This window comes from Cyprinus carpio, chromosome A8 (genome assembly GCF_018340385.1).
Source record: "Cyprinus carpio isolate SPL01 chromosome A8, ASM1834038v1, whole genome shotgun sequence".
In the NCBI taxonomy this organism is placed as follows: Eukaryota; Metazoa; Chordata; class Actinopteri; order Cypriniformes; family Cyprinidae; genus Cyprinus; species Cyprinus carpio.
The window spans coordinates 2,315,778-2,338,309 of record NC_056579.1 but is presented as its reverse complement, the minus strand read 5'-3'; the positions used below and the strand labels follow the sequence as shown (position 1 = coordinate 2,338,309).

Below are 22,532 nucleotides of genomic sequence, written 5' to 3'. Positions count from 1 at the left end.
CTTTACATAGCTACCAGGCTTGTATTCCACGGAGCATTTTCCACACATTCTTTTCCCGCGGGGATAGGGTAAAACAGAGACAATAATGCCAGTTGCTTTACATTCTTTACATAGCTACCAGGCTTGTATGTTTAAGACTATCCCTCCATGGCATTTTTGGACCTCTCACCACCCCTTTAATTTTTTTAAATAAAAAAATACATATATAATATATCACCTGACATGTCTGTTCAATAAAATGATGGTCTGTAGATCTCAGAATTAACTGTAGAAGAATCAATATTACAAGTATTTAAATGGTATCAAGTTATAATAACTTTCTTTAAAAAATCATTATAACAAACATTATATATATAATGCTTAATGGATCATTAGTTAATATATGTTCAGAGTTAGAATGTTTGCTGATAAACTTATTAAACATTAGATAATATACAAACAAATCATTATTTCATGTGAGTTAAAATGCTTACAATTATCATTAAACTTTCAATTCTATATAATTTGATAAATGAGTATTTTCTTTAAAAAATTATTTGTTTCTCCTGTTTATTTATGATTCAAGGAATATTATGTTTAATGTTATACTGAAGAGTAGTAGACTCATGTGATTGTTGAGACAATAAAAACATTTTTTACACCAAAATTACAATCTTTTATGTCTTTAGCAAGCATTTAGCTAAACTTAACCAGCCATCTTTTACACAAACCTTGTTACATTAGCCACATTATGCCAATAAAGATACTAAATGATTAGAAATCGTTTATAAACATTTACAAATGATCTGAATAGTTTCCACTAAGATGGGGTACTGAAAAAAACATGAACAAATAATTAATAGAAGATGTATTACACAACAAAGACAACAAATGAAGATCATATGAATTGAAAATTTACTGACATTTGTAAGCATTTCAATTTATGTGAAATAATTTTAGTAAGTTCATTAGTAAACATTAACAAGAACATTATCTCAGAACCGGCGGCCGTTATCTCATATTTCTAGCAATGCGAATCTATATTAGCAAGATCAACCTTTAGGGACTCACACACAGTTGTGAATATAAGGAATTTAATAAATGAAACTACAGCTAACATACAACTAAACTAAGCAAACATGTTCAGGGGAGAGAGAGAGATATCTTCTGAACCTGAAACTTCTAGATGGTGAGAGGAAAAGAAAACCTTTAGCTCACCCATATAAATGTACGCTGTGGGGCCAGTCATGAAATTGATATGCACATGTCAAAAGGCTAAAAGGGACTCTAAGGCATCAACAATCATTAGTGATCCTATGCAGATGCAACACAAATGTTTTTGTTGAACTGTCACAATATATTATAAATGTATATTATTTTCGCATGACTTTTTATAAATCGTGAATTGGAAACTGTTGTTTGTCTTCTGTATGAAAAATACTTCAGATTTTTTTTTTCAGAGTGTTTTGTGAATTCACACTAACAATCACTGTTTGTTTCAGTCAAAACTGGATAATATGTGAGTGATTTCAGGAAAAAAAAACTTACTGTGAAAGAGTTAACACAAAATAAAAGTTTCCACTTAGATTGTCATTTCAGGAGTCTTGCAGCAAAAAACTAATTTCCTCGGTTTATTTCCTTAAATAAAAAACATGCTCTGTAAGTCCTGGATCCGAGAATGTCCTAAAATGTCAGAACTAATTGAAACCGTAGGTGATTAAAAATTCGAGTGACGACATTATTTTAAACCGTTAGGACCCTATAAAGCCGTTGGGCTCAGGACACTGGTGTCTGGTCCTGATGACAGCAGTTGGTCTAAAATAAGATTCTCTTCTCATAGTTGAATGGGCAAATTCAGAGAACAGGACTGGAGGCCAAATTTGTGAATTCACACTGTTTGTCTCCATATTTCCCCAGAAAAACTCAGACAACCGTTGCTCAGTTTCTCAGAGAAATTATTCATGCAACATTTACTGAACAAAGTCATGCAGCAGCAAAAATTCGAGAATTAGCTTGAAACACACTGAGCAATGACGATCACAAAACCCAACAGAATGACAGTTTTAGTTGTTTGCTTGTTTTCGGGTTCATAAGGTCATGCAGCAGCTCACCACACCCTTTCTTATTATTTCAGTGCATAAGACTCTTCGTCATACACAAATCTCAAAAACAGAGAAAACAGAGAAATGAAAACAAAGTTTAAACAGCAGCAGCAGATTCCCTTCACAGAAGAATTACATTAGAACAGAAAATAAATCTGGGGATTCCTAACACATTCTTTTCATATCATACATACACAGAAACACTCATTTTGTTGAACCATCAACATATATAATCTAAAATAGTAAAAGTTCAGCAGCAATGAGCACTTATTCATGTCTGTTCCTCTCTCTGATTTCCGACTCAATTCTATGGTGATACCCGTTTAATTTTTATGACTTTAACAGAGTAGATGTCAGTATTATTCTCTTTTAACAATTTCTCCAGCACAGTGCCAACCTGAGGGGAAAAAGATGACAGGAAGTGAGAAAACATTAGAATAGAAATAAGATTAGAATAAAGCTGTGTACCAATTCACATAGAAGATTTATGTTTATGGGTTCAGAAACAAGAAGCAATAATGGAGGATTTCTGATCAGGCACAGATAGATGATACCTAAAAAAGTTATTTCAGCCAATAGAATCACTTTGGGGCCTAAAAAGAGTGACGGCTACAACGAAAAGAGTACAACGACTGTGATGCTAGTGATTTGTTTTATAGTTTTGTCCAAACACTTGTATCTTGTATTATCCCGTACCTAAAACTAAGCACATTTTTAAAGTACATTTAGCATGAAGTGCAAGTATGTGAACAGGACGCAGACAAACAGTCAGAAACGCTCCTCTCACCTGAAGCAGTGCAGCCTGATGCTCTTCTTCAGTCAACAACGTCTTCACCTTCACCTCCAGAACCGTGAGTCCTGTGAGAAGCCAAATATGCAAAATAACAAAACAAAACACGTATTAGTTATTTCAGGTTTCACTGTCCTCAGTTGCAACAGTGATGGTAAAACTTGACCTCCACAATTACCTACTAGTACTACTACTAATTACCTTTGGGAGGAGCTGTAGTGGAGTTGACAGGGAGGAGCTGTAGGAAGTGGAGTGAAGGGAGGAGCTGTTCCCAATTCAGTGGAGTTGATTCTTTTCCGGGTGGAGCTGTAGTGGAGTTTTCTGAAGGGCCTCAGGAGCTGTAGTGGAGTTGAAGGGAGGAGCTGTAGTGGAGTTTGAAGGGAGGAGCGAGCTGTAGTGGAGTTGAAGGAGAAACGCTCTCTCTCAGGAGCTGTAGTGGAAGTTGAAGGGAGGAGCTGTAGTGGAGTGAAGGGTGGAGCTCTGTAGTGGAGTTGAAGGGAGGAGCTGTAGTGGAGTTGAAGGGAGGAGCTGTAGTGGAGTTGAGGAGGTGGAGCTGTAGTGGAGTTGAAGGGTGGACAGAGCTGTAGTGGAGTTGAAGGGAGGGGCTATGCAGTTGCTGCTATTGAAACCTATAATGAAAAGTCACAGATGCAATGCATTGTTTTATCTGAGAGGACTTCATCCAGGGAATCATCTGGCAACAAATACAAAATTGATTACTGTGATTCTGACTGCAGTGCATGAAACATCGAGGAACAAAATACTAAATAAACACAATCATCTCACTCTCTTAACATGCTTCAGGCCAAAGAGAGCTTTTGATTCAATTCAGCATCTCTATATCTGCATATATGTGTTCTTACTGCAGGTGCTGTTGTAGTCGGGACAGCAGTCCTTGAGCTGTTTGCACGCCTCATCACAGAAACAGCCTCTGAAACAGTTGTAGTTTGTGCCACTGCAGCACAGAGTCGGATGTGAACATGTTCCTATAGGAGCAGTGCAGACGACACATTAGCAGAGGTGTAAAAAGTACTAAAAAATCTTACTCAAGTAAAAATTCAGATACTTAGTGAAATTTTTACTCAGTTAAAAGTACAAGTATCTGGCCAAAAACATACTTGAGTAAAAGGTAAAAACAATCACAACTTTAAATTGTACTCAAGTATTAATAAAGGTACAGATACTGTATACAGAGGGTTTTTGTTAAAGGGAGAAAACTAACACAAAATGCACAGGTCAAACACTACATCTAGTGCAACAGCATTTAAAATGCAGGGCACAATGGAACACACACCACACACACCACACACACACACACACACACACACACACACACACACACACACACACACATACAAAGAAAGGGATTAAAAGGAAACTCTCCATCCAATATATATATATGTGACTTTCATCTATCAGATGAACACAAACTAAGAGTTTTAGAAAAAAAAATAATCTCTCTTTGATTAATGCAAGTGAATGGGGCCATTTGATACAACCCCTGTTAATGAATCAGTGTCTTCTTAAGTGAAAGGGTAAATACAAAAAAATACATATACCAATAGTTTAAACTTGATCACCATGTTCCACTTTTGTGTGGTTTTCTGAAGTGGTCCTGTCCCCTTGCATTATAACAGAACTAAAAATCTTTTCTTGTGTTTTCGTCTGATGAAAGCAAGTCATACAACATCTGGGACGACATGGGGCGTGAGTAAATGATGAGAGAATTTTCATTTGAAGGTGAACTATTCCTTTGAATAGCAAGATGTGATGCAGAGGCTAAAACATATTCCAGACAGACTACAAGAATGTGTTGCATTAATGAGGAGAGTCATAGAATTAAAACATACGACATTAAAACTTTGAAAGGGCCACTTTTTTTATATGTTGTCCCTATTCAACATCACTATCTAAAGGATACAATTCAACTTTTAATATGTTTTTTGGGGCATTTAGACAAGTTTTTTTCTCAGCAAATATTGATAAAAAAATTATTTGTGACATAGATTAATAAGCAAATCAAATAATACTCATTGACTATCTTAATTGCTACTCGATGTTGTCATATAAGGACATAATATCCACTACCTGGTGGATATTATGTCATTATATATTATGTCCTTGGATATAGCTGCCCACTGCTCCGGGTGTGTGTTCACGGTGTGTTCACTTCTCACTGCTGTGTGTGTGCACTTGGATGGGTTAAATGCAGAGCACCAATTTCGAGTATGGGTTACCATACTTGACAAATGTCACGACTTTCACTTGACTTTCACTTTCACCTGGTAAGAACATCACTAAACAAATTACAATTCATTTAACATAAAATGTTAATTTAAATGCTTTTTTTTTTTTTTTTTTTTTTTTGAGATTTGTAACATTTAATAAAAAATAAAAAATAAAAAAATAATAATTCCCACAAAAATATGAATTTTATTTAAATTCTCATCACTGATTTATTTGCAATCAATCTTGTGCATTGAGCTAAATATATTACACAGATAATGGCTCTATCAAACAGAAAATCGGGGGGAGTGGTGACGCAGCTTTGCTACTTTCCCCCCCCCCCTCACTCTGTCCTTTGCATCCGCGGGCTGTTTCGCTCCGCGTCGCTGTTTTTGTTTTTTTTGAAAGAGAATAGAAATAAGATTAGAATTAAAGCTGTGTTCCAAATTCCATAGAAGATTTATGTTTATGGTTCTAGAACAAGAAGCAATAAGGAGGCTTTCTGATCAGGCACAGAATATGATACCCTAAAAAAGTTATTCCAGCCAATAGAATCACTTTGGGGCCTAAAAGAGTGACGGCTACAACGAAAGAGTACAACGACTGTGATGCTAGTGATTTGTTTTATAGTTTGTCCAAACACTTGTATACTTTGTATTACATACCTAAAACTAAGCACATTTTAAGTACATTTAGCATGAAGTGCAAGTATGTGAACAGGACGCAGACAAACAGTCAGAAACGCTCCTCTCACCTGAAGCAGTGCAGCCTGATGCTCTTCTTCAGTCAACAACGTCTTCACCTTCACCTCAAGAACAGTGAGTCCTGTGAGAAATATGCAAAATAACAAAACAAAACACGTATTAGTTATTTCAGGTTTCACTGTCCTTCAGTTGCAACAGTGATGGTAAAACTTGACCTCCACAATTACCTACTAGTACTACTACTAATTACCTTTGGGAGGAGCTGTAGTGGAGTTGAAGGGAGGAGCTGTAGTGGAGTTGAAGGGTGGAGCTGTAGTGGAGTTGAAGGGAGGAGCTGTAGTGGAGTTGAAGGGAGGGGCTGCAGTTGTGCTATTGAAACCTATAGAGAAAGTCACAGATGCAATGCATGTTTTATCTGAGAGGACTTCATCCAGGAATCATCTGGCAACAAATACAAAATTGATTACTGTGATTCTGACTGCAGTGCATGAAACATCGAGGAACAAAATACTAAATAAACACAATCATCTCACTCTCTTAACATGCTTCAGGCAAAGAGAGCTTTTGATTCAATTCAGCATCTCTATATCTGCATATATGTGTTCTTACTGCGGTGCTGTTGTAGTCGGGAACAGCAGTCCTTGAGCTGTTTGCAGGTCTCATCACAGAAACAGCCTCTGAAACAGTTTGTAGTTGGTGCCACTGCAGCACAGAGTCGGATGTGAACATTGTTTCCTATAGGAGCAGTGCAGACGGACACATTAGCAGAGGGTGGGTAAAAAAGTACTAAAAAATCTTACTCAAGTAAAAATTCAGATACTTAAGTGAAATTTTACTCAGTTAAAAGTACAAGTATCTGGCCAAAAACATACTTGAGTAAAAGTAAAAAAGTACAACTTTAAATTGTACTCAAGTATTAATAAAGTACAGATACTGTATACAGAGGTTTTGTTAAAGGGAGAAAACTAAACAAAATGCACAGGTCAAACACATACATCTAGTGCAACAGCATTTAAAATGCAGCACAATGGAACACACACACACACACACACACACACACACACACACACACACACACACACACACACACACACACATACACAACCGGGATTAAAAGGAAACGTCTCCATCCAATATATATATATGTGACTTTCATCTATCAGATGAACACAAACTAAGAGTTTTAGAAAAAAATAATCTCTCTTTGATTAATGCAAGTGAATGGGACATTTGATACAACCCCTGTTAATGAATCAGTGTCTTCTTAAGTGAAAGGGTAAATACAAAAAAAATACAAATACCAATAGTTTAAACTTGATCGTCATGTTCACTTTGTGTGGTTTCTGAAGTGGTCCTGTCCCCTTGCATTATACAGACTAAAAATCTTTTCTTGTGTTTGTCTGATGAAAGAAAGTCATAAACATCTGGGACGACATGGGGGTGAGTAAATGATGAGAGAATTTTCATTTGAAGGTGAACTATTCCTTTGAATAGCAAGATGTGATGCAGAGGCTAAAACATATTCCAGACAGACTACAAGAATGTGTTGCATTAATGAGGAGAGTCATAGAATGAATTAAAAGCATACGACATTAAAACTTTGAAAGGCCACTTTTTTTATGTTGTCTATTCAACATCATTCTGCCCTATCTAAGGATTAATTCAGACTTGACATAAATTGTTTATTTGGGGCATTTAGAGTTTTTTTCTCAGCAAATATTGATAAAAAAATTATTTGTGACATTAGATTAATAAGCAAATCAAATAATACTCATTGACAGTCTTAATTGCTACTCGATGTGTCATATAATGACATAATATCCACTACCTGGTGGATATTATGTCATTATATATTATGTCCTTGGATATAGCTGCCCACTGCTCCGGGTGTGTGTTCACGGTGTGTTCACTTCTCACTGCTGTGTGTGTGCACTTGGATGGGTTAAATGCAGAGCACCAATTTCGAGTATGGTGACCCATACTTGACAAATGTCACGACTTTCACTTGACTTTCACTTTCACCTGGTAAGAACATCACTAAACAAATTACAATTCATTTAACATAAAATGTTAATTTAAATGCTTTTTTTTTTTTTTTTTTTTGAGATTTATACATTTAATAAAAAATAAATAAAATAAAAAAAAATAATAATTCCCACAAAAATATGAATTTTATTTAAATTCTCATCACTGATTTATTTGCAATCAATCTTGTGCATTGAGCTAATATATTACACAGCTAATGGCTCTATCAAAACAGAAAATAGGGGGGAGTGGTGACGCAGCTTTGCTACCTCATATGCTTTCAGAATCAGAATGAGCTTTATTGCCAGGTATGTTTACACATACGAGGAATTTGTTTTCGTGACAGAAGCTCCGCAGTGCAACAGAATGACAGCGACAGAACAAAAAACACACAATAAAAGAATAAAAAATACAGAAAATACAAATCAGTAGGTAAGGAATGACAATATACAAATTGACAATTGTATGGCAGATATATTACAATGAGCAGTTATGTATGTACAGGTATATTATGTGCAAAAAAAAAAAAAATAATAATTTAAGTGTACACTAAGTATGTGTGTTAGATAATAAGTGTATGTGTCTGTAAATATAAATAGTGTAATGTGTTCCACAGTTATTATCAAGTGTTCATTAGATGGATTGCCTGGGGGAAGAAACTGTTCCTGTGTCTGGCCGTTCTGGTGCTCAGAGCTCTGTAGCGTCGACCAGATGGCAACAGTTCAAACAGGGAGTGTGCTGGATGTGAGGGGGCCAGAGTGATTTTGCCAGCCCTTTCACTCTGGATAAGTACAGTTCTTGAAAAAGGGAGGGTTGTACCGATGATTCTCTCAGCAGTCCGGACTACCCTCTGTAGTCTTCTGAGGTCAGATTTAGAAGCTGAGCTGAACCAGACAGTTACTGAAGTGCAGAGGACGGATTCAATGACGGCTGAGTAGAACTGTTTCAGCAGCTCCTGTGGCAGGTTAAACTTCCTCAGCTGGCGAAGGAAGTACAACCTCTGCTGGGCCTTTTTCACAATGGAGTCAATGTGAATGTCCCACTTCAGGTCCTGAGAGATGGTGGTGCCCAGGAACCTGAATGACTCCACCACAGTCACAGTGCTGTTCATGATGGTTAGTAGGGGGGTTTCTCCTAAAGTTCACGATCATCTCCACTGTTTTGAGCGTGTTAAGCTCCAGGTTGTTGAGACTGCACCAGACAGCCAGCTCTTTAACCTCCTGTCTGTAAGCAGACTCGTCACCGTCCTGAATGAGGCCGATGAGTGTGGTGTCATCTGCAAACTTCAGGAGCTTGACAGAGGGGTCCTTAGATGTGCAATCGTTAGTGTACAGGGAGAAGAGCAGTGGGGAGAGAACGCAGCCCTGGGGAGCTCCAGTGCTGATTGTACGGGTGCTGGATGTGTATTTTCCCAGCCTCACTAGCTGTTGCCTGTCTGTCAGGAAGCTGTTGATCCACTGACAGATGGAGGTGGGCACGGAGAGCTGGGTTAGTTTGGGCAGGAGGAGGTTTGGGATGATCGTGTTAAAGGCCGAGCTGAAGTCCACAAACAGGATTCTCACATAAGTCCCTGGTCTGTCAAGGTGTTGCAGAACATAATGCAGTCCAATGTTTACTGCATCATCCACAGACCTGTTTGCTCTGTAGGCAAACTGAAGAGGATCCAGTAAGGGTCCAGTAATGTCCTTCAGGTGGGCCAGCACCAGTTTTTCAAATGACTTCATGACCACAGACGTTAAAGCCACAGGCCTATAATCATTTAGTCCTGTAATTTTGGATTTCTTTGGGATGGGGATGATGGTGGAGCGTTTGAAGCATGAAGGGACTTCACACAGCTCCAGTGATCTGTTGAAGATCTGTGTGAAGATGGGGGCCAGCTGGTCAGCACAGGATTTCAGACAAGCTGGTGTTACACAGTCTGGGCCTGGTGCTTTTTTCCTTTTCTGCTTCCGGAAGACCTGGCGCACCGCATGGACGGGTTGCAAGAGTTGTGAATGGTGAGAACGGTTGTTTGGAGAGGCATTCAAGGTGGGTTGCAGGAGTTGTGAATGGTGTGAACGGTTGTGTGGAGAGGCGTTCAGGGCAGGTGATGGGTGTTCTTCTTTCAAACCTGCAGTAAAACTCGTTCAGATCGTCTGCCAGAGTGCTGGGGGGTGGTGTCTTGTAATTGGTGATCTCTTTCAGACTTTTCCACACTGATGCTGAGTCGTTGGAAGTGAACTGAGTCCTTATTTTATCAGAATAATTCCTCTTTGCCACTTTGATCTTGATGCTTCCTCAGATTTGATAGTGAACTTTTGAAGCCAGACATTTACCCAGTGAAAGTCACAAATGAAGTAGAAATGTCTGTAATTGATGCATGAAAACAATGATCATTGGTTCTCACGTCAAGCACAGACATTTGAACTTCTGTTTACCATATTTATTGTGCATAAAATAAAATAAAAATGTAATCTACTTTTTAGGATGAAATAAAATTGTAAGGAGTAAAAAGTATTTTTTTTCTCCAGAAATGTAATCAAGTAAAAGTACAAGTAACCAGTTAAAATTGTATCCTCCAAAATAAAGTAAAGTAATCAAGTAAAATTACTCAAGTATTTTACACCTCTGCACATTAGATGTTGAATCCATCCTCAAAACCGTTAGGTTGCACCTCAATCAGCTCCTAAGCTCAATAGTCAGTACACTTAAGGTCTCAATTGCAAAATATTTCCAGTATGGCAAGTCGTTTTAACATTTAATTCTTAAAATGCAATAGTATCTATTTTTATGCTACTAGTACTTATTTTTCAGCTACTATTATTTATTTAAGGTACTAGTGCTCATTCATTAGATACTAGTGCTTGTTCTTTTTAGCAACTAGTGCTTATTCTTTAGGTACTAGTAACTTTAAAAAAAATACTAGTTTACTGGACACTAGTTCTTATTTATTAGATACTAGTAATTATTTCAGTAGTGACTAGTAACTATTTTGTAACTGTATCTGTCATTCAGATATCAACTATTCAGTTCTGACTAGTATGTATTCCAGTAATGACTAATATCTTTTAAAATATTACTAGTTAGTATTCATTAGATACTAGCACTTTATTTATTAAACACTATTACTTTTCATTTCATACTACTAGTTATTCATTAGGTACTAGTACTTATTTATTAGACACTGGTATATTTTGTAATTGTTAGTAGCAACAATTCTTATCTCTTATCTCAAAAAATATACTAGACTTGTCACTATTGGAATACATATTAGTCAGAAGCGAAAAGTTGATATCTGAATGACAGATCCCCACAGAAGTCAATGTAATTTTTTTTATGTGTTACTAGTAACAATACAATAGTTAATAGTCACTTTTGACATAAGTACTAGTGTCTAATGAATAAGTCCTATTATCTAATACATAGTAACCAGAGGTGTCAAGTAACGAAGTACAAATACTTTGTTACCTTACTTAAGTATAAATTTTGGGTATCTATACTTTACTGGAGTAATTATTTTTCAGCCGACTTTTTACTTCTACTCCTTACATTTTCACGCAATTATCTGTACTTTCTACTCCTTACATTTTAAAAAATAGGTTAGTTACTGCTATTTCATTTCGCCTTGTTTTCATTCCGGCTTGTCATCATTCAAAAAAAAAAAAAAAAAACTATCCAGATAAATCGCACCATCCGGATGTGGTTTGTACGCGATCCATCGCACCTGCACATGACACAAATCACATCACACTCCAGCAAGGACATAGCCAGTGTTGGATTCGTTTATCATAAAATATATTTCTTAAAAGTTATTATGTCTCACTACTGGCTCATTTATCAAATGGGTGCTTTCTCTTCTTCCTCCGAAAATTAAGCTACTGTAGGTAGTTCGGTAGCGAGACGTTTGAATAAATTAGCGTTCGCGATTGACAATGTTGTGATAAGTAGGCTATACCAACTTTGTAACTCGTTATCCCCCCACCCCCAACACTGGACATAGCAGACGTATGTAGCGAATACAGGAAGCTATCAATCAAGAAGGTATTAGGATTATGAGTTATTTTTCATTTTTATTTTTTGATTAATCACTTGGATTCATCATTCATTTTGACAACACTAATGTTTATTGTATATAGACAACCATACAAGGGTAATTGTTACTAACCCTGCCCTGGGTACACAAATTTTCTTGTCCATTGCCCTCGCAGATTCCTGCAGCGAAGCTTGGATGTACATTTACATTTCATTAAAGGTTATTGATGACATGCCTCTGAAGTTTGACTTTTTGCACCATTACAATACTTAAAGGCAACTAGTCATCATATCTCTAGTTATTTAATGTATTTGCATTGTACTAAATTGCGTTAATTTTCAATGGGCATATATGCGGCTGAAACAGTAGTGCATGCCAAATTTTTCAACATGAACATTTTAATATAACATTATAGTCATTATGGCCTAGTGCACAATAGGACCATGTGGCGCAACCTAAGATTTTGTTCTTAATGGCATTTTTTTTCCCTTACATTACTTTTACTTTTATACTTTAAGTAGTTTTGAAACCAGTACTTTTACACTTTTACTTGAGTAAAAAGCTTGAGTTGATACTTCAACTTCTACAAAAGTCTTTTTAAACCCTAGTATCTATACTTCTACTTGAGTAATGAATGTGAATACTTTTGACACCAGTGATAGTAACTAATGAACTAGTACTAGTGTCTAATAAAAAGTAATAATATCTGATTAATAGGTATAGTATGTAATAATAAGAACTAGTATCTAATGAATAAGTCCTAGTATCTTTAAAAAAGTTACTAATACCTAAAGAATATGCACTAGTAGCTAATAAAGCACTAGTATCTAATGAATATGTACTAGTACCTAATGAAATAGATATTAGTAACTAATATCTCATATTAGTAGCTAATGGACTGATATTAGTAGCTATTGATGGCGGCGCGTCCACATGCAGCGGCTTCTCTCTGTCCCGACATAACGGTGTTTTCGTGATTTTTGTCTTGTGAGTCGCAGTTTTTTTTATGTCGTCATCGTGTCTACCTGTCTTTAAGTGCACATACAGTCGTGAGTTTCTGCTGGATGTCGGCAGAACTGCATTTTTAGAGTTAAACTCCGTGCACGCGGAACAGCTGCGAGATCTCGGACTGCTCCGGAGGCCTACATCATCACCGACCCCCACTGCTGCATCTCGCCCACAGCAGAGGTGCCACAAGCGGCGTGAGAGGAAGCAGAAGAGGGGCAAGCGCGGAGGTATCCGGGCCAGGCTAACAGCTAACCCACACAAGCCATCTATCCCCACCATAGTACTGGCTAACGTACGCTCTTTGGACAATAAACTGCACTTCATCCGATTACTACGTTCAACTCAGAGGACTGTTAGAGACTGTTGTGTTTTTGTGCTCACGAAAACATGGCTTAGCAACAGCGTTCCGGACTGCGCTATTCAGCTCAACCAGCTGACGTGCTATCGAGCAGACAGAGCTCTCGTCGCAGGAGGAAAAACCCGCGGCAGCGGGCTTTGTGTTTACGTCAATGATGCGTGGTGCCGCGATGCTGTTGTGATCTGCAAACACTGCTCACCCCTGGTGGAGTTTATGATTATTAAGTGCAAGCCATTCTATCTGCCGAGGGAATATACTGCCATACTGCTCGTTTCGGTTTACATTCCCCCGAACAACAACAACAGCATCAGGAACGATGCACTAAATGAACTGCACCAGCACATCAGTGAGCAGCAGACAGCACACCCCGATGCTTTTCTCATCATAGCTGGGGATTTCAACCATGCTGACTTACACCAAATACACCAAATACAAATACACCAACACATTAACTTTCCAACAAGAGGCAAAAATATTTTTGATTGTGTTTACACCACACAGAGAGGAGCTTACAAAGCCCTCCCCCTCCCCCACCTTGGTGCATCAGACCACATCACTGTCATGCTAATGCCTGCATACAGACCGCTCATTAAAGTTGCCAAACCAGTTCAGAAACGGATTCAAGTGTGGCCAGAAGGGTCGTCTGACGCTCTTCAAGACTGCTTTGATACAACTGACTGGAATATGTTTAAGCAGGCTGCCACTTACAATAACACCACTGACCTCCAGGAGTACTCAGAGACCGTCACTGCCTACATCACCAAGTGTATTGAGGATGTAACAGTCACAAAAACCATCACTGTCCGGGCCAACCAGAAGCCGTGGATGACAGGAGAGGTCTACAGACTCCTGGAGACGCGGAACGCTGCATTCAGAGCTGGAGATGAGGTGGGCCTGAGAACAGCCAGGGCCAACCTATCCCGCGGCATCAGAGATGCTAAGAGACAGTACTCCAGGAGGATAACCCATCAATTCAGTGACAGCAGAGACACTCAGAGCCTGTGGCAGGGGATACAGACCATTACGGACTACAAGCCCCCACCGCGGACCTGTGACAGCAACATCTCTCTGCTGAATGAGCTGAACACCTTCTTCGCTCGCTTTGAGGAACAAAACAGCACCACTGCACAGAAGACTCCACCTCCTCCCAGTGACCAGGTGATGATGCTGACACCGGACAGCGTGAGGAGATCCTTCAGCAGGATCAATGCACGCAAAGCTCCGGGTCCTGTTAGGGAAAATAAAATATTACTAAGAGACTGTGCAGCAGAATTCACTGATGTCTTCACAGACATTTTCAACATCTCACTTAGTCAGGCTGTTGTTCCCACATGCTTCAAAACTTCCACCATCATTCCAGTCCCGAAGAAGCCATCTCCATCCTTCTTCAATGACTACCGTCCTGTTGCACTTACTCCCATCCTCATGAAGTGCTTCGAACAGCTAGTCATGCACCACATCAAGTCTGCCCTCTCCCCCTCCCTGGACCCATTCCAGTTTGTCGACCGAACCGCTCGATGCCATCTCAACTACCCTCATCCACTCAGCACTCACACATATAGACAAAAAGGACTCATACGTCAGAATGCTGTTCATAGACTTCAGTTCAGCATTCAACACAATCATCCCTCAACAGCTCATTCACAAACTGGTCGAGCTGGGGCTCAACACTTCGCTGTGCAACTGGCTGTTGGACTTTCTGACTGGAAGACCTCAGGCAGTACAGTTCGGCAGCAACACATCCAGCACCATCACACTGAACACTGAGGCCCCCTAAGGATGTGTGCTGAGCCCCCTCCTCTTCACTCTGCTGACCCACGACTGCACACCGTCACACAACCTTCGTTATTTTTCATTAAGTTTGCGGATGACACGACTGTGGTGGGTCTCATTAGCAACAGAGATGAGACAAACTACAGGAGCGAGGTGAGCCGCCTGGCCGGGTGGTGCAGTGACAACAATCTCTCTCGGAATGTGGAGAAGACGAAGGAGATTGTTGTTGACTTCAGGAGAGCGCACACTCAGCATGTTCCTTTGACCATCAACGGTGCGACTGTGGAGAGAGTGAGCAGCACCAAGTTCCTGGGTGTGCACATCACAGAGGACCTCTCCTGGACCGACAACACCGCAGCACTGGCCAAGAAATCACAGCAGCAGTCTCTACTTCCTCCGCAAACTGAGGAGAGCCAGAGCCCCACACCCCATCATGTACACCTTCTACAGAGGCACCATCGAGAGCATTCTGACTAGCTGCATCACTGTGTGGTATGGCGCCTGCAACGCGTCCTGGATCAGTCACCCCCAGGTCCCACATCCCCAGGTCCTTCCAATAACATACGATGTCATGCACCAGTGCTTCGTGCAGCATTGTGCAGCATTGGTCTGCTCACTACCTCATTCACCATGGAACTGACGTCATTCTACCTCCCCATCAGTCAGTTTAAATAAAATAACTGCTCTTGAGCCCTTTGTCACTTTAATCAGACTGAATAAGCTATTTTTTTTATGCACTAAAAAATCTTTTTATCTGCACTGTTTGTTCACTGGTTTGCACTCTATCTGCCATGTGCCTTGCGCTGCTTTTATTTAACCATAGTTTTATTTTATTTTTTTCTATGTCTTTTTTTTTTACATTCCCTTATTGTATAGTTTTATCTTATATTTTATATTTGATCCAGATTTTAGGCTCTACTGTTAGTGTTATCTGTATGCACCGGGGGTCTGAGAGTAACGCAATTTCGATTCTCTGTATGTATGTACTGTACATGTGGAAGAATTGACAATAAAGCAGACTTGACTTGACTTGACTTATATACTTAAATAACATTAAAATAATAATGCCAAAAAAAAAAAAAATCTGCTGTTGTTCTTGAATACCAGTTTTCAGAATTTTCAGTTACCAAGACATGGATGCAACATTTGAGATCCAATGCAGATTTAAAGATCTAGAGAACTCAAAATAATAATACAGACTCACATGATATAGAATAATTATAGAAAATAATAAGTATAAAACAAACCTGTTAGTGGCAAAGTGTTGTTTGGGTTTGTGCTGTTATTTACTATAAAAGGGGAAAGAGGTGAAGATTGATAAGTTTCTTAGTACATGTGCAGTATTTTTTTCTCTCTCTCAAAGAGCACCTGATCACAGTAAAGTACATTAAAATCATGTAGTACAGAGTAGAACACAATCTGATTACTGCAACTTGTGTCATTTCTGAATCTTTCTGAATACCTGCGAGGCAGGTGGGTTTGAAATCAGGGCAGCAGTCACGAAATCTCAGACAAACAACATCACAATAACAATTGAAGCGGTGACAGCTGCTATTATATCCAGGGCAGCACAGATCTGGACTTGCACAACTTCCACCTGTCAGAAAAACATCACTACAGTGAAAAAATATTTTATCACACAAATATCAAAATAAATATTCATCAAATCACAGTTTATCACAGATAATAATCGGAAATGTTTCTTGAGCAGCAATTCCGCATATTAGAATAATTTCATGTGGATTATGTGACACTGAATACAATGTGATTTATTGTACACATACATGAAAGAAAAACTCACGGAGAGGAGTTTGAGTGGTAGTTGTGGTTGTTGCATTGGTCACTCCAGGTCGTGTGGTTACAGGGGTGGAGGTCACATTACTAGTTTGACCAGTCACTACTGTAAAATCAGAGAGCAAACATGTGGCTAACATGCACATAAACTGAGTCTAGAGCTAGGCAAAAATATAGATTTTGTGGTTAATTGCAATCTTGATTCTAATTATCTTGATTTGTAAATCCTAGGCATGAGATGAGTAAACACAATGAACTATATCACACCTCTATTCAATAAAAAAAAAAGTTGTTTTATGTTACTTTTGATGAAGCAAAGTATCAGCTTTCAAATTGTCAATGTAATCAGACAATTCAAACAAAATGTTTAGTTTAATCATGCGCGACAGTGAGAATGCTTTACTGTAATTGTAACAGACTGGGCGTGACAATGGAGATCTTAGTGCAAGCTTTTATTAAAACAAATCATGGTCAAAACTGGCAGGGTCTAATATCAGCAAACAACATTATCCGAGGCATGACAAAGAGTAATCCAAAAACAGGCAATGATCAGGGCAGGCAGCAAACCACTACAAAAACAATAAAAGTCCATGGTCCAAAACACAGGTAAGGCAAGGTATAAACTAGGCAAACGAGGCAAGGTTATCATGGAAATACTCAGTAATGTCTACAAACAGCTAAACAAGACTTCCCTATGTGATCGTGTTTGTGTGCTGCTTAAATAGTCCCACTGATAGGAAACAGGTGTGGATGCAATCAGTTCCTGGGCAGAGGGTGTTATGGGAAATGGAGTCTGGGATACAGTGGCAAAGGTCTGGTATGGAGTCCCTTTAAAGGAGCTCATGGGAACTTCAGCTGGAGACTGAACATATTTTTATCTTTACTACAAGTTATACAATAGAATGAAATAAACAAAAATTATGTAATTGTTAATTCGCCTACAATTAAAGCAGCTTGTGTCCCAGACCGTTACATTTACCACATGCCGCTTTCCCACTGAAATTACCCAGAACATTTGTACCAGGAACTTTTTTCCCCAGGAACTTTTTCCCCCCAGACCTGTTGCTTTCTGCGTTTCCACCGTGGTCTAAAGTACCGGGAAGATTAGGCAAATAGTCTGGTGACGTAGGTCTGCGCGCATTTCTCAATACAAAGTACGCTGATTTTGGACTTGCATCCTCTGTAGTTCGGACTTTGCGCATTCGACTTGGGAGTGTGATGTCCGCGACGATGTAAATCTGGTAATTCTGAAAACAGCAGCGTACTTGATAACATCAGTCAGCTCACCTTGGCTACTGCAATGTTCCTCAATGTATATTTACAATAAAACGAAATAGGATATCAAATACCACTGCCTCCTTTCGTTTAAATTTGAAGATAATAATAATAGCGGCAGAAATGTGCTTAGTTCAGGGAAATGTGTATATATACAGCCATTACAATGAAACGAAATATTATATCAATTTGCCTTTTTTATATTCATTTTAACATATAGATAAGTTGAATACAGACCAAAGATTACCTGTTAGATTTACTCAAAACAAATTATATTTTATGTATAACCACTAAAGAGACATCAGAGCCAGCGGCACATATCAGAAGCACTAGCCGAGGTGAGGCTGCTCTCCGCGGATACATGATCACTGAGCTCCCGCTGATCACGTGGAGCTGACCGTCTCTGAAATCGGTGAAACACATTTTTAAATAGGCGCTGTCTTTATAAATAAACAACAGATTTGAGTTTTAAACAACTATATTCTCGCCTGAAATACTTTTAAAATTACATTTCATGACATAATAACAGTAATATTTTAAAAATGATCAGAATAAATGGTGGTTGAAATCACAATGCTGAGTGAACTCAACCAATCGGCATGTTTGGCGCCCAAGTCCCGCCCCCAAAAGTTCCGGAACTTTGAAAAAGTACTACCTCGCAAGCAGGGACTTTCCGAGGGACATTTTTTTACCTGGAACTTTATTTAGTTCCTGGTTCCTGCAGTGGAAACACACCGAGTACCAGCCCAAAGTCCCTAGTTCCTGGGTAAAGTTCCTGCGGTGATTTATTCAAGTGCCCACACCTCTGGAAAGATGTATATTGCTAAATATAATGCAAATGTTTGTATACTATGGAAGCTTGTTTTGGTCACATAGTAGTCTCAGCATCAGATATCACGCCCATGGAACGTTGGCTAAACATCTGATGCATATGGGACACAAAAGTGGAAAACACTTCAGGAGTGTCGAAGTCATCATCAGATTGGTTGAATTCTACAGGATTTCTGCAAGATGTGTGTCTCGTTCTTTAACATTCCACCCGGAAACAAATATACCGTGGCGCCAAACCCCCTCACGAAATAAGAAAGCTGCTGTGTTTGCAACTGTGACAATGAGCACTTATCAGGATCAACTAAACGCTGGATTTAAAAAAAACATGTGAAATATTTAATGTTCGCGGCATAGAATCTTTAAAATATGTTCAAGAGTTTTACACACCAGTCTGTTATTGTGGCGACATTTCCACGCATCGAAACGTAATGATGATTGAAACGAACTGTGATTGGTTGTTTGACATGTCGGTGAAATGGCCTCATGGGCAGGCTTTGGCCAGTGAAAGCTGCCATACATTCCAGACCTTCAGGCTGAAGGTCTGGCTACACGAGACTAGTCACATAGTAAAAATAAATAAATAAATAAAGTAACTATTTACTTTTAGTAGAGTTTTTTTTTTCACAATTCAGAGAAAATTTAAATCAGAACTGCAATATATAAATTATGAGAAGAGTCAAAGATTTGTGAGATAAAACGCTGCGATTATAAAATGCTACAATTACCTATTTTGTATACATACACACAGTATGCTTGTAAATCAAAATCGTCTGTATCAATAATCAGCTCTAGATGTAATTAGTGCTGGTGTAGGTGGTGTTGTAGTAGGTAAGGAGGTCGTTGATGTGGTAGTTGTAGTATCCGTAGCCAGTCAGTGGAACTAATTCCGTAAATGAAAACTAAAACTATATTCAAATCTGACACAGATTACAGTGCAGCTGATGTGAATGTTACCTGTGGTTAAGCAGCTGATTGTGGCCAGCAGACAGCCGATCAGAAGAACAGTGGGAGCCATCCTACAGGTTCAGTGTGTGTCAGACTCAGACCAAGCCTGTGATCTTATCGCTGTCTCGTTTCCTTTTAACCCTTCACGTGTCTGTCCTGCCACCTGACTTCACTCTTACATCAGAGACAAATTAATCAGAATCTGATTCATCAGGTAATCTGCAGAGATCCTGAAATTCTGTATTATTGTACAATACTGTAAGAATACCTGATGAAAGTTGTTACCAAAATGCAATCAGGCTTGACAATCAACTGTACGTTCAGTTTGCTTTTTAATAGTAAAAATATTAATAAGTGAAGACAGTTTGAGATGTGTTATTCATCGCTTCTACTTTGTAATATATCAGTGTAAGAATTACAGAACCTCAGACATTTTGATCTTCTGAGACATACAATAGACACAGTGCATTAACATACGTACATGTGTTCCCACATCTCACTGAGAGAAAATGCAGGAAAACACTTCTCAGATATGCACTGGTTCCTCCACTGGTTCCTCCACTTATACCTCTATTGTTGTCCCTCTAAATCTATTGTTTCAAGCTGTTTTATGTGTGGTCAGTATAAATACTTCAGGTGGGACTGTTAAAGTGGTTTTACTCTCGCATCAACAGAACAGGCAAGAATAAACAAAACAAAACCTGTTCTTCTGATGCGGGAGATGTCCCAATAAAGATCTTTGATGACCATTTGTTTTCATCTCCAAAACTAGGTGTGTGACCTTTTGGGTTAAGAGACCCTAACTACCAAAAGGTCTTCTATGTTTTTACGACTTGAAGATTTCTTTGTTCTGGTATGGGTATATAAGCGAAGTGGCCAAACATTACTGGGACTTCTGTAGCTGGAATGAGTCTGTATGAAGTGTGCATCTTACTGTCAGATTCATCTTTGAGAAATTGATGTTTTGTATTGAGCTGATATATTTGAATTGGCTGTGTAATTGGCATAATACATATTTACCTGACTGATGATAAATAATAAATACATATGATTTACTCTGACTTACTCTGAAATTATTTTCTCAAGTAGATTAAGTGAAGTCGTATGTTCCCGCAAATCTGCGTCCAGTGTTAAGTGTATACTAAATCTCAGGTTAGATGGAGCAAAGGGCACATCAGGTGAGATTATAGATTTCTGAATAACTGCTTGACTTTAGTTAAGTTGTACTCAATTGCATTAACTATGGGGGGGCTAGTCATAGTACTGCTCATAAGCGCTGGTTATTGTCTCAGCTTTAATTATGTTGTACATGGTTATATTAACTATCGGGGGCTAGATAAAATTACTATCGAAATATTAACATATTTCATAGTACTTGCATAACCGCTGATTATTGTCTCAAATTTAGTTAAATTGTACATAGTTATATAACTATTGGGGGCTATGCATATGGTACTAGCATAACCGCTGATTATTGATTTGAGCTTTAACTAAGTTGTACTTGAGTAACTGTGGGGGACTAAACAGAAACACTATTTAAAGAATGGTAAGCATGGGCGACCTATTAAATAGTATTAGTCATAACCTCTGACTAATTATCAGACTGGCGAGTTTGTGATCGTGGGGCACACGTAGAACGGTCGACGTGAGGCACCCTGTGCAACATAGAACCCTAATATAGTAAATATAGAGTAAAGAGTTAACTAGAATAATCAAATGTCAGAATAATAGTAATAATTAGAGACAGACAAACAACCAATTTACCTTTCAACCTAAATTTGAGGTCATACTAAAATGGAGTCAGATTAGAATTGAACTTAAATTAAATAACTTTGCGTGCTGAAAAGACCGAACGCGCAAGAAACCTTCAGCCAGCACTGCATACCTTCCTTGGACCGAGTGCGCGGACCTTACATCGGCTAACATTTTGGGAATGGCCAAAATATTGATTTTATGAGAAATTCAAAATTTGATCTTTTAAAACTATTACTTGCTAATACCTCTTGTAACTTGAAACTTAGATTTAAAGCTCCAGGTTCAGACTGAAAACTTAAAGCACTGACCACTGAGGATCATGTAATTCAACAAACAGGAATCTCAAAAGTCAAGAAGGTCATTTTAAAACAGCAGGGGTTTCCCTTCCGTGTGAATGAATGAGGAACAAGGAAATCATTTAGAACAGATAATAACCTGATGTTTATTTTACACATTCTTTCCATAGTTTTCATTAATCAACAACAATTCTATTATTAATAATACCACCCCACCACATCATTTTACCTACCACCAACCACCCCTTTATTTATTTTATTTTTTTAATAAAAAAATATACATATATAATATCACCGAACATGTTTGTTCAATTAAATGATGGTCTGAAGTGCGTGTGGCCTTTTGGCAATGCAAAAGGGATACAGTGCCTCCAATTGGTTATTCGATTCAAATTCAATTCAATTTTAAATTATCTGTATAGCGCTTTTCACAATACACGAAGCAGCTTTACAGAAAATACAGTGGTAAGATAAATATCACTTTTTAAAAAATATATGCATGTGCATTTGTATGTAAAGAAGAACGTTTGCTTGTTTAAAGACTTATTTTATTTTTAATTTACACTAAAACTATGTTTTATGATGGATATATTATCAGGGAACCCCAAACTCCCCAAAAATGGGATGAAATATTTTTTTTTCCCCACCCAAAATAAAAA

General features: G+C 38.4%; 1 protein-coding gene across 1 annotated transcript; it reads right to left on the bottom strand.

Annotated features, from left to right (window-relative positions):
- Positions 1-5,709: 5,709 nt before the first annotated feature.
- LOC109075777 (mucin-2-like) lies at positions 5,710-19,922 on the bottom strand. Its single transcript, XM_042763047.1, has 6 exons — positions 19,832-19,922; positions 16,779-16,877; positions 16,440-16,574; positions 16,225-16,266; positions 6,052-6,180; positions 5,710-5,922 (listed from the first exon to the last, which is right to left on the bottom strand). The coding sequence occupies exons 1-6, from the start codon at positions 19,890-19,892 to the stop codon at positions 5,780-5,782; spliced, it is 609 nt and encodes a 202-aa protein (XP_042618981.1). The 5' UTR covers positions 19,893-19,922; the 3' UTR covers positions 5,710-5,779.
- Positions 19,923-22,532: the final 2,610 nt, after the last annotated feature.

What these genes read in the sequence shown, in the direction of transcription:
- LOC109075777 (XM_042763047.1), bottom strand. Translation starts at nt 19,892, where the DNA reads ATGGCTCCCACTGTTCTTCTGATCGGCTGTCTGCTGGCCACAATCAGC. An exon ending in AATCAGCTGCTTAACCACAG is followed by an intron (nt 16,878 to 19,831) that starts GTAACATTCACA and finishes CTGATTTTACAG; the next exon opens with TAGTGACTGGTCAAACTAGT. An exon ending in CACTACAGCTCCTCCCAAAG is followed by an intron (nt 5,923 to 6,051) that starts GTAATTAGTAGT and finishes TATTTCTCACAG; the next exon opens with GACTCACTGTTCTTGAGGTG.